This window comes from Notamacropus eugenii, chromosome 2 (assembly GCF_028372415.1).
Source record: "Notamacropus eugenii isolate mMacEug1 chromosome 2, mMacEug1.pri_v2, whole genome shotgun sequence".
Classification (NCBI taxonomy): domain Eukaryota; kingdom Metazoa; phylum Chordata; class Mammalia; order Diprotodontia; family Macropodidae; genus Notamacropus; species Notamacropus eugenii.
In genome coordinates this window covers 495,222,097-495,234,945 of record NC_092873.1, presented here as the reverse complement: position 1 = coordinate 495,234,945, position 12,849 = coordinate 495,222,097, and the positions used below count along the sequence as shown (strand labels likewise).

General features: G+C 36.3%; 1 protein-coding gene across 2 annotated transcripts in view; it reads left to right on the top strand.

Moving 5' to 3' along the window:
- Nucleotides 1-12,849, top strand: part of COL24A1 (collagen type XXIV alpha 1 chain) — a 376,860-nt gene that overhangs the window by 308,003 nt on the left and 56,008 nt on the right. For both annotated transcript variants that reach the window (XM_072648923.1, XM_072648922.1), the window contains exons 47-48: nt 10,264-10,317; nt 12,154-12,261. In XM_072648923.1, the coding sequence (XP_072505024.1) occupies nt 10,264-10,317; nt 12,154-12,261 (162 nt within the window). The remainder of the gene's footprint in view (nt 1-10,263; nt 10,318-12,153; nt 12,262-12,849) is intronic.

Below are 12,849 nucleotides of genomic sequence, written 5' to 3'. Positions count from 1 at the left end.
AAAGTGATTTCTTTTCTACCATTTTATGCTGAAAATTAGGTTTTCCTTGACCATAGAACCTATAATCCCTAATCTATGGAGCAAACTGACTTTCTTAAAGCTATTTCCAACTCATATTTTCTTTAAAAGTTCAGGCAAATGTACTAACAAAAACCAAAATAATCAATCAGCATAGTGAAAAAATATTAATCTACCAATTATGTGGCACCCTGTAGATGACCACAAAATAGTGGTTTGGTTGAATGTTTCATATTTCCATCAATTCTTATAGAATACTGTGAACACCAGCTCCTAAGCAATGTTAATTCAATTGACTGAAAAGGTGTTAAGAAAAGGATTTCATCTACAATAAACAGTGACAAATACATCACGAGGGCCATTTCCCTTCTTGGTGTTGCACATAATTCACCTATTCTTTCCTCAAGAATGTAAAGAAAAATTAATTTCTTTATATACCTGTCTATATTGCTGCATAATTACTTGTATTTAGTAAGTGATTGGCCTGCTAAGGGGGAGGAAACCCAAGAACTATATGCATTGTATCTTTCTCCATGCTGTTTCTCCTGTCCCAAAGGCATGTGAGACATTAATGAAGAAAGGGGTGCATTCTCAGCTACAATGCCATCAATATGTTGACTGTATGTTCTTATAGTCTCTGGCCAAATCAGGACCAGAATTGACTCACATTACCTAAAGCTAGAGAAAGAGTTCTCCAGAAAGAATAGTGGCAAAAACACAGAAGAAAGAAATATATGGAATATAAATTCAGTCTGTTCCCGGGATTCATCCTCTGATTAAGGAAATAAAGGTAATCATATAGCTGTCATTAGTGAATTTGAGTCATGGTAAGTATTCTGGGGACCATATTTTAGGAGGAATATTGGCAAACAGGAACATACCCAGAGAAGGGGACCCAGGACAGGGTGGGGATTAAAAACTATGTCGGATAAAGATCCCTTGGAGGAACTAGACCATTTTTTCCTGGGGAGTGAAGCCTTGGGGGAGGAGGGGAAATATGATTACTACCTTAAAATATTCAAAGTGTTATCATGTGAAAGAGGGGTAGGACCCAGAGGAAAGGATTGGGAAGAATGAATGGAAGGAAGTTGAAGGAGGCAAAAAAAATTTCCAACCATTAGAACTATCCAAAAAATAGAAGGAGATGCTTCAAGAGGTAATATGATCTCCTTCTCATTTACTACAGGATTTTGAGGGCAGTCTGGATAATGACTCATGAGTAAAACTAGAGAAGGGATTGTTGGTCATGTGCAAAGGTGACTTCTGAGATCCTATCTAACTCTGAGATTCTAGGACCATGACGGTATAGCTAACCATGTCAAGCAGCATACTCTGTTTAGGCCTTCTTTTTCCCACTTCAGATGTTAGAATAAACCATCATATTTCCTTACTTCTATCGCTGAAATGCTATATAAATAAAATCATCCTAATTTTTACATGCTTCAGTCAGTGATTGATTATAACCCGTGGTTCTTCCATGTGAGCAACACATTGACTTCTCAGTATAATGAAAGATATACTTTTAAGCAATATTGTCCAAATTGTGGTTTGGCTGGGATTTCTGGTAACCCTCTCAATGCTTGACCTCATTCCTCTTCAGCTGCATGTTGCCCTTCTTAAGCAAGCATATTGGATCCCAGAAATACAAAATTTGTCTTTTTAAAGACCCATCTACAACTGCACCCTCATTTTTCCAATGAGGAGAGGCCCAAAAAGTTTCAGTAGCTTTCTTAAGGGATTTAAGATTCATTATAGTAGATGAATGAGGAAAAAATGAGACAGAGGGAAAAAATTATCACCTTCAAGGTGAACACATAGAAGCAACTTTAGAATTTCCTAAGAATACACAGTATAATCTTTGTAGACTATTACATAGAAAACATATGCCTACATATATGCATATATTTGTGTGTGAATATATCTACATATATTCCTCCTTTGAATCAGATCCTTTATTTCATCAGAGTTGAGAGATCATGGTATGGAAACCCTATCCACCAATGCAAATCTACAACTTGTGGGCAAATTCTAGTTTTAGAAAATTTCTTGAGATACTGAAAAGGATGTGTCCATGGTCCTATAGCTAGTCATGTACATCAGAAGCAGGACTTGAGCCCAATTCTTCAAAGCCAACCCTCTATCTACCACTTCATACAACCTCTCAGTATGTCTGGATGCTTTATCTTTCACAGATCTATACATAATCCTTGAACAATCTTAACAGACTACTTTTATAACATAAAAGTTCAAAAAATAAATAAAAGTTCACTTCACTTGAATCCAGGTTACATTTTAGAGTTTTACTGTAGGCATCTCTATGGCTACTTGTTATTTTAATATCCTTGACGTCTTAAAATCTTCCAACATTCTTCTTCATAACACTACAAATGAACGTAAACTCTACACAGTCATCATCCTTATCTGCCATGCCTCACTGTTTGTGCAGGAAATTAAGCATTTCCTGGAGGATCAGATGTTTCTTCGGTACTCCTTGTTAGAGCAATTGTTTTATATTAGTCAAACTTCCATAGAAAACTGTAATAGTTGATGGTGATGGCTGTTTTTTTTCTCTGTTTCCCAATATTAAGCACCAATAGTTTATTTAAACACATTGCATTTGAGCTGTGTGCCGTAACTTATCTTCATCTTTATTTTTTTGGCCTTGATTTTGATTTTTGTTCTTTCAAGTCTATGATCTGTCTGTAACGAAACATCCAAGTCAGCACTCTTGCATGGATAACCCATCTTTTCCTGTGTTAGCATAGAGTGAATTTCCTTTTTTGCGATAGTATTCATTGCTCACCACATCAACTACCTTCCAACTCTCTCTCTGAGTAAAATATTACATATATGAATACATATTTATTATATATTTATATGTTTTTATGAAATGAATACTCCATCTAATACATATTCTATATAGAGAAAATATTGTACATAATGTATATTATATACAATGGAAACTATTCATTGTGTATTCATTATGTGCTAAGTATTGCATATGATATATAAACAATACATAGTCACAAGTAATAATTACATGCATAGAATACAGAAAGAATATTCATTATATGTGTACGTAGAGATCTAGAGAGAGAGAATACTTTCTTCAATGAGAGAGCTGGAAGTCAATGAACATATTGAACAGTGAACAACATCACAGGAAAAAAGGAAATTTCACATGTATATACATATATAGAAATATCTCCTTATGTAACATAAAGAGATAATATAAGAAGATATAAAGGATATCTGTATCTATGAATTTTCTGCGTAGTTTATTTGGCCTCTTAAATTTCCTTGTTCTAATTTCTACTTTCCAACACATATTTTGCATTTTCCCCTTTACTCATCTTTGTGTTGAAGTCATCAAGTATTAAAAAATAGTAGCTAGCTATTATTTAATAATAGCCATCAATACATAGCATGTATGTAATACTTTAAGGTTTGGGAAACACTTTACAAATTTTTTCTTCAAAATAACCCTAGGAAATAAGTGCCGTCATTATTCCCATTTTATCGACGATGACGCTGAGGCAGACAGAAGTTAAATGACTCTCCCTAGGGTGACACAACTGGTAGATACCAGAGGCTGGATTTAAACTTGGGTCTTCTTGACTCCAGGTCCAGTGCTCACTTTCTCCACTCTGCCACCATCTGCCTCTAACTAGAGTAGTGAAGTATATGTTGATTTCATTTGGAAGGTCTTATCAAGGTTTCCACATAATTTATCTACTTCATTATCCTCTACAGTAGATGCTAGAATGTGGGCTACAGTTACTGGCATGTCTTTTTACCTTTGCAAGACTCTGAGAGCTGAAAGAAACCACTGTGGTTATCCAGTCCAACCCACACATAAATCCCCCAGTGGATCCCCACTGTAAATATACCCATAAGTGGTCATCCTGCCTCTGCCTAAAGATTTCCATGGAGTGGCAGTCCATTCCCTTTTTGAACAGCTCTCATAGCTAGGAAGTTTTTGTAGGCATCCAGCCTAAATTCATCTTTTTATAATATCCACCCGTTATTCCTGATTCTGTCCTCTAAGGCCAAAGTCTAATTCCTCCCTCATTTGGCAACCCTTCCAACACTTGAAAGCAGATATCATACCCTCCCTACCTTGAGTCTTCCCTTCTCCAGGATAAGTATGCCTAATCCCTTGAACTGATTGTCAGATGTCCTAGAATCAAAGCCCTTCACCTTCCTGGGTTACCCTCCATTTGATATTGTCCAGTGAATCAATACCTTTCTTTCTTTAACAGTGGTGTCCCAGAACTGAACACAGTACTCCATGTGAGATCTAATGAAGGCAAAGTAGAACCATCACTTCTTAATGAAGTCCAAGATTATGTTAACTTTTTTTGGAGGGGTGGGGGAAGAAAGGGAGCAGGAATTTATTAAGCACCTACTTTTAAGTATTAAACCTACTATTAAGTGCCAGGAACTGTGCAAAGCATATTATTAATATATCATTTGATTTTGGCTGCCACAATATATTGCCATTGAGACTGCAGTCCACTGAAACCCCAAGATCTTTTTTTCTTGGAACAAATCTTAATGATCCATGCCTCCCCTATCTTGTACTTGTGAAGATGATTTTTTTGTACCCAAGTATAAGGGTACCCAATTGAATTTCACCTTATTTGTTTCAGCTCAGTGTTCCAGCTCATCAAAATCCTCTCTTTCAGTATATTAGCTACCTCTCTCAACTTTGTGTCATCTGCATGCCATCTATACTTTTATCCAAGACATTGATATAATGTTAAATAGTCCAAGACCAGTAAAAGATTTATGGAGTGCTCCATGATAACCAAATAGCCCAGGCAATGATGGAGGGAGTTGTTTCCTTTGGTGACATAAATTCCACTAATTCCTTTATTTGCTTCTACAATTGCTTCCATAGGGAGGAACTGAGAATTTCCATTTGGTTACAATTTCCTGTTATATTCAGATTTCATTTTTAATGAGAATGTCAATATGGAAACGATTCTGTTCACCTACTCATTCATCGACTTGCTGGGCAAGGATGTCACATTTAGAATGCCAATAATCAAATAAATGTTTTTAAATGAATAAAAGCTTACTTGATTCTTAGTACCTTCTGCCACCTTTCCTGCTACTCTGCCTCAGTCAGTATTCAACCTTTAGGACATGTAGGACTGGAGTATAGCTCACAGTTTTCTTTTTTTGTGAGTTGCCATGATCAAAACCTTCATTGCCTAGTGTCTAACCTACTTATGAAGAGTCTTTCCATACATCCCCAGGCTATTCCTCAGATAGTTGACATTCTGGAAATAGTATTCTATATTTCTTTTTAGCATGGTTGATCAAGTCAGAGATTTGTGCTCCAATGCTATAGAACCCAGTCACCTCCATGCCATGATTAGGCATGAAAATATGACTTTTGGGGACACTATTGAGATGGGGAGGGGAAGAGGAAGAATATCTAGACTCTTGATTTCATCAGAGTGAAATCAGATGAGTTTCCTCCATCAATGTACAATGGCAATTCACCATCACTTATAACCTAAAGATCTCCCCTGGGGCATTGAAAAAATGAGGTGAGTTGGCCATGATCACATAGCTACCATGCATTAGACTCAGGACTAGAGCAATTGTTCTATCTATTACACTCGGCATCCTTCATACCATGTAATCTATAATTTAGACTTTTCCTACTTCCTACTGGCCTTTCCTAAAGTTAGTACAAGCTATATTACTATGCCTGAGCATGTAGTGAGGGAGGGTGTGTCAGTTTCACCACTATCCCTTAAATGCCTGACAACCGCAGGAATGAATGGGATAGAAAATGACCAGAAACTTACAATGACCTAATATTAAAAATATGTGTTGTTGGGAAGCTGATAGATCATTTTTTACCTCAAATGTTATAAATCTCTCTAGAAAAAACTATTCCTTCTATGAAATTAAATAATATTCATGTTTATCCATCAAATAAAAATCCACTTAACATACTCTTCCTGGAAAAACACTCAGGCTTAGCTCTTTGGGGTTGGCTTCATTTTAATGAAGTGATGTATATAAATGGACGTAGAATCTTTGTAGGTTTACACAGATTTTGAATTGGATCTTAGCCATGAATGTGTATTGCATCTATTGCTGTTTAAAATGAGTACTTGGAAATATGAAACCTGCATCAAGCTAACGGGAGAATAATGAGATGACAAGCCACCAAACGTCAGCTACAACCAATCTCTCAAAACCTGAATGAATGTCTCTATTCTAATGGCATTCTGTATGTTGCTGAGAGCTTTTCTCTTTCCACTTAGTAGATGACATTCCCCAATCTTCTAGATGTAAGGGTTTTTTTTCCCCTGTGAATATGGTTCCAAATGCTATTAAAATTTAAATGGAACAACCAGTACTTATTTGCTATAATGAATTGCTAATATACTGTTCATTGCACCTAGTAAATGCTTAATCAATGTTTGTTGAGTCAATGACTCATTTATGAAGGCCTTCCTACTCTCAGATTAAGTACATATATCTACAATGACCTGATAAACCCTGACCTAGTAAAAATTGGGCCTGCTCTGTCATGCTCATTGTTTTCAACTTATACAATATCACTTTTTTAGAATAATACAATTTTAAAGCTAGGATAGCTAGGTGGCACAGTGGATAGAATGCCAGGCTTGGAGTCAGGAAGACATCTTCCTGAGTTCAAATTTGGCTTCAGACACTTACTCGCTGTAAGACCTTAGGCAAGTCACTTAACCTTGTTTGCCTCAGTTTCCTCATCTGTAAAATGAACTGGAAAAGGAAAAAACAAGCCTCTCCAGTACCTTTGCCAAGAAAACCCCAAATGAGGTCACAGAGTCAAACACAACTGAAATGACTGAACACAACAAGGAAGCAAATTTCCTGTTCCATCACCTCATCCCTTCATTTACAGGTTATAGAATTGAAACATAAAGTGTTTCAGTGACTTACCCAAAGTAACAGCCGGTGATTGAACCAAAATAACAACCCCAAGTGTTCTGATTTCCACTGTGGTATACAAGGTTGCTGAGTTTTATTGTTGTTGTAGATTTGAATGTAAATAAAAACTAAATATTCATTCTGTTCAGACAGATCATTCATTCAGTTATTACTTAGTATGTGAATATCTGAGAAGGAAGGAGGAGAACAAATCAACACCAGATACAAGATCAATACATTTGGAAAGAGAATCAAGATTCAGTGATTTCCCTGAAACCAATACTTTGGTTTTAAATTTATATTAAAAAGTTCAATGTTAGTTTTTATGATTTGTGCCCTATCTTTTTTTCCTTAAAAAAAAAGATTTGAGGAAGCAGAAATTCACTAGTTAAAACAGAAAGCTTGTTGAGATCTCTATTCATTCGTGTTTAATTTTATTATCGCTTCCCTTAGGAAGTCTGATAGAACTAACATAAATTGAGATAACAGAATTGCCATCTACTAACTTTGGAAGGTTGACAAAGGAAAATTAGTGCATAAACCCAAAAGAACTAGATACACGTGAACTGCTATTACAGTTCTCCTTTCAAACCATTCAGAAAAGAGCAGGAATAAGGGATAGAAAGGGGTACAAATAGTATTTGAGGGAATCCAAGCAAAAAGACTACTTTAAGCACAAAAAAGTAGCATTACGATTAATTGGGGAAGCCCTACTTTTTAAAATATGACTTTGTTTGACTGTTTTTATATGAGCCATGATGTATGATTGATTTTTCAAAGCTAGCTATTTTAAACTAAAAAGCACAATTCAGTATACATCATTATTATCAATAATAATATTAAGGAGAAAATAAAGCAGTACCCCTGGATTCATAGAGTGTTCCACTTTTAATAAAATAACATGTGAAAAGCAGTTTAAAAGAAGCATAGGCCATTTTAAGTGACAAATTTTTTGGCATAGTTGAGCAATACCTTATATATTTCTGGTGACAGTAACCCAATCAATCATCTTCTAACGTTCCATATAGCAATAAATCTTCTTCTCATTTTGCTGGATCCGAAATCTACTGATAAATAGATCCTTTCTGCCCAGGATGAAATTTTAATTTAGTTTAATCAAGGTCAGCCGTTAGCTTAGTTAATGGAGAAGAGAATTACAAAGAGGCAGAAAACATGGATTCCAGCTCAAACTTTACTTGTTCTTATACATATAATATACTTAACTCTCAATGCTTTTCTTACATTAAAAAAAGATAAATGATAATTCTTACACTTCCTAACTGAGAGAGTTGTGAGAGAATAATTGTGAAAGCTATAAAATGCTGTACAAATATGAGCTATTACTATTGTGTTTTATAAGAGTCTGTGTAGTTTTAAAAACCATAGATAGCATTGCTGTGTCCTCCTTCCTAGATGGTTTGTTCAGAAATTAACTCATTTTTCAATCATGTCTGACTCTTTTTGATCCCATTTTGTGTTTTCTTGGCAGAGATATTGGAACGGTTTGCCATTTCCTTCTCCAGCTCATTTTACAGATGAGGTATCTGAGGCAAACAGAGTTAAGTGACTTGTCCAAGGTCACGCAGCTAATAAGTGTCTGACGACAGATTTGAACTCAGGTCCTCCTGACTTGAGGCCCAACATTCTATCCACTGTACCATTTACTCCTTATTTTAAAAAATGGGGTGTGAAGAGAAACAAAGCACAGGATTTGGACTCAGTATATCAGGGTTCATCATTTACTACCTCTTCGACCTTTTGCAAAGCAAGGAAGGAAGAATAAACAAGCACTTATTAAGTGCCTTCTATGTCCCAGGCACTCCTTTTGAGCTTGTAGTGTACTAGAATCCCCAGATCTTTTTCCCCTCAAGATGCATGCCTAGCTAGCCATGCCTTCCTGATCCTATATGTGAGTCTGACTTTTTCAGTCCAAATATAATACTTTTTATTTAGCCATTTTTGGCTAAATGCTTCACTAAATCACAATTTGGCTTCACTAAATGCTTCACTAAAATCTAAGTAAGCTGTATTGACATTATTCCCCTTATCTGCCAGTTATCTGGAATTCCTTATCTGGAACAGCCTGTTGTCAAATGAATTGGGTAGTACAATGGGTAGAGCTCTAGACTTGGAGTCTGAAAAGACATGAGTTCAAGACCCATCTCAGACATTTATTTTCCAAACTTAGCTGTTTGATCATAGGCAAGTTACAGCCTCTGTCTGCCTCAGTTTCCTCATCTGTAAAATAAGAATGATAATAGCATTTACCTCCCAAGGTGGTTGTGAAGATAAAATGAGATCATATTGGCAAACTGTTTAGCGCAGTGCTTGGCACATAGGAGACACTTAAATGCTTGTTTCTTTCTTTTTTCACAAAGTTATGAGGATTGAATGAGATAATACATGTAAAGCATTTTGTAAGCCTTAAAGTGTTATTTTAATACTAACTACTGTCATTGTTATTGATAAAGCAATGCCAGGTCTTTTCTTGAGATTTATAGATCATCCCTTTATGAATATATTTGCAATTGCTTGGAATCATAAAACTTAAAGAAAAAGGGGACCTTCAAGATCAGTAGACAGGCTCAGTGTAGTAAAGTGATTGGCCAAAGTGACAAGGTTATTTATAGAATGAGAGAACTGGAGCTTGAACCCAAGTTTCTTCATTCCTAGCTCAGTGTTCTCCCCACCACCCTAGGATTGTCCTGTGTGTTTTTGACAAGTGTTCTGAGAAATACCATTGAAACAGCCACATAGCCCATATTTTTTTTAAAATCACAAGAATGTTATCAGAACAGTGGCATGCTTTGGGAGGATAGACCAAGTCCTTTGCTATCTTGACAGACCAGCTGCTGCTGAAACCATTTTAATTAGAAGCCTCCCACCATTCAAAAAAGAAGGAAAGAATTCTATGGTAATGAAGATCTTTTTCTTGAATTGCTGAGTATAAGAAAAAAAGAAATGGAAACGGGCAAAATATTCATTTTTGGAGCCTAAGGCTAAGAGGGGGAAAGAAATGCAGCATGGAATTGTGTACATAAAATAATCTGTTCAATTTCCCTTCAGCTGAATTTCCTAGCACCATAGAATGTCAGAATTGGAAGAGACCTCAATGATCATCTAATCCAACACCTTTATTTTACAGATGAGGAAACTGAGACCCAGAGAGGAAGTAACTTGTCCCTGCTCGTTAGGAGCAGAGTTGGGAAGAGGAATCTCCTGAAGCCCTGTGCAGAACTCCTCAAAGCGTTGGATAAATTATCCTTATTTTAACCAATTGATAACTCTGCTTGACCTTTTTAGGGTCCAAAGGGGAAGAAAGGAGCAAATGGTCCATCTGGGAAACCTGGGATTCCTGTGAGTAGCAAGTCTCTCTCATTACTTTCTTGTTTCCAAATAAATTTGATAACTTCAGAATATCAGGAAAGTTTAATGACAGCTATAAAAATCCATTATACAATTGTACTGTGGGGAAAGTATGAGGTTTGAAAGTATAATTCAGAGGGATCAATAAAGGACTTCCTAGTCTAGAAAGATGGTCTCCTCTTTGAAAATGGAGGCTTGATCTTTGAACACAGGAACCAAAATCCCAAGGACTTAATTGTCACCTGAAGATTAACTCACCTTAGAACTATGTGATATACTAATTAGAGGAAGCATCATTTAGAACAGAACAAGGACCAGGGATAGGGGAGGTAGAAACCTTCTAGGGAGTAATACAGCAAACGGCAGGATGATTGGTTTTTGGTAGAACTTTTTTATACAAGTGCATTCATTTTATGTCTTAGAAATGTCTGGTCTCTAGCACATACTCATTTACTTTGTATTAAGTCATCTCATGTGTTTGCACAGTGAAGGACAATACCCAAGGGCACAATTTTTGAACCATGCCTAGGGGACACAAGTACTCTGCCTGCAAAGCAGAGAACTTAGAACTATGGCCAGGTTTGGGGAGGGGCTGAGTTAGGGGCAAGGAGTCAAGACCAGAGATTTCTTCATGGTACTAAATAACAAAAGTGTCTAATAATAACACGCTGGAGAAACAAGATGGATTTTGGATTTGAGGTCTCAACTTCTTGTTTCCCCAGAAAATAAGACAGAGTGGGCTAGGACATAAATTCCTTCCATTTTCTAATCTTTCCACACAAGGCAAAGATGATTTTCACATTAACCGTCAATAACCTCAGCTGGCCAAACAGATGTGTATTGACTGGCTCAGTAAAGACTTCCTACCTATCTGCCCTAGCCAAAGCCTAGATGTAGCCATAGATTGTCCTTTGAAAGGATTTGTAGGAAAGTATTTAAGGTAAGAAAAATAAACTTAGATCCAAAAAATATAGGCTATATTAGATAGAACTTCAGAGAGATACTACCATTGATAGGCCATTCCCTGAGTCTTTGGATATGTCTGATCCAAAAGAACAGTAAGAAAAAGACCTGATTTCTAATTTCTGAGAATTATAGGAACATCACCACAAGGAATCATTTCTAAAGATGAAGAATTCAGTCAAGTTCAGCAAGTATTTCTGAAGTACTACGCTAGGTGCTGAAGATATAAAGATAAAAATGTCATAGTTTCTGATCTCAAAGAATTTCCATTACTTTGGACTAGGGGGTAGGAGGGTGAGAGTCCAATATATACACAGATACATATAATATAAGGACATGGGGGAGGGGTGAGCAATACAAAGGAAAGGTCCCAAAGAGATCTAAGGAAAATGGAGGAAAGAAAGAATGCTTTCAACTGAGAGAACCAGGGAAAGTTTTACAGAAGAGAAAAATCTTGAAGGATGGGGAGGAGAGATTTTTCTAGGAATGGGAGAAGAAAGCCTTGTGACAGAAGTCTTTGCTCAGTCGCAATATGGAGCTATTATGCTCTCCACAGGAAGTTAAAACGTGGACTTGGGACAAGTAGAATTGTCAGAAAAATAGCATTTCAAAGCTGAAAGAGTTAAATAAGCACTGATAATTAGTATAACATTTCTTGGTTAGGAAACCTCATGACAGAAACTTAATCTTTTGGGTTCGTCCCATGATTTTCCAATTCATTAGTAGCTCTTTGGGAAGGTTTAGGATTTGTCACAGGACAGATCTGCTCAAATAAATTCCACTCTTTGATGAGTATAGATTATGGGCATCTCGTCATCTGTACTGTTTCTATGTATAACCTGCATAATTATTTGATTTGTCAAGGGACTCATGGGCCCACCAGGACAAAAAGGTGAGCCAGGATACCATGGAACAGAAGGCATCCTTGGAAACTCTGGAAAAATTGGGCTACCAGGAAGACCAGGACTTCCTGTGAGTCATTTAATTATCACTTTGGCATTTAAAAAAAATATTATTAAAACTTATGTACAAGGGTTCCATTACTAAAACATGAACACATTATCTACATTTCTTTGCTTTGGCACTATCTCAGATTAAACTAATCAATCTTTTAATAGCTATTTCTGAACATCTGTCTGGGGTGATGTCAAGTTAATTTCTAGAGAAGGTCAGAGAGAACATTATCCTGGATATACTACTATATAATACCCTCACACATAGTCCTCCCCAACCCCCATGTAAATAATTTAAGCCATTTGGTCCATATAAAAATTTCAGTCAGAATGCTAAAATAAATTAAGGGGCAACTCAACCTGACTGTGTTGGGCTTTATCTACTTGGACTATTTATGGAACATTTTGGTTTAGGGCAAAAATTCAAAATGAGTTCTGCCAAAAATCATTTTCCTTTAATTTTCATAGTTTTGGTACTGTTCAAGGACTGTGCAAAGATTTCCTCAGTGTTCATTCAATTTTGGTATGATAACATAGCTTCCTTCTTTCTTCCCAACATTTTCCTTTCTGTATTCCAACTAATATAATATTTCATGTACATTTGTTT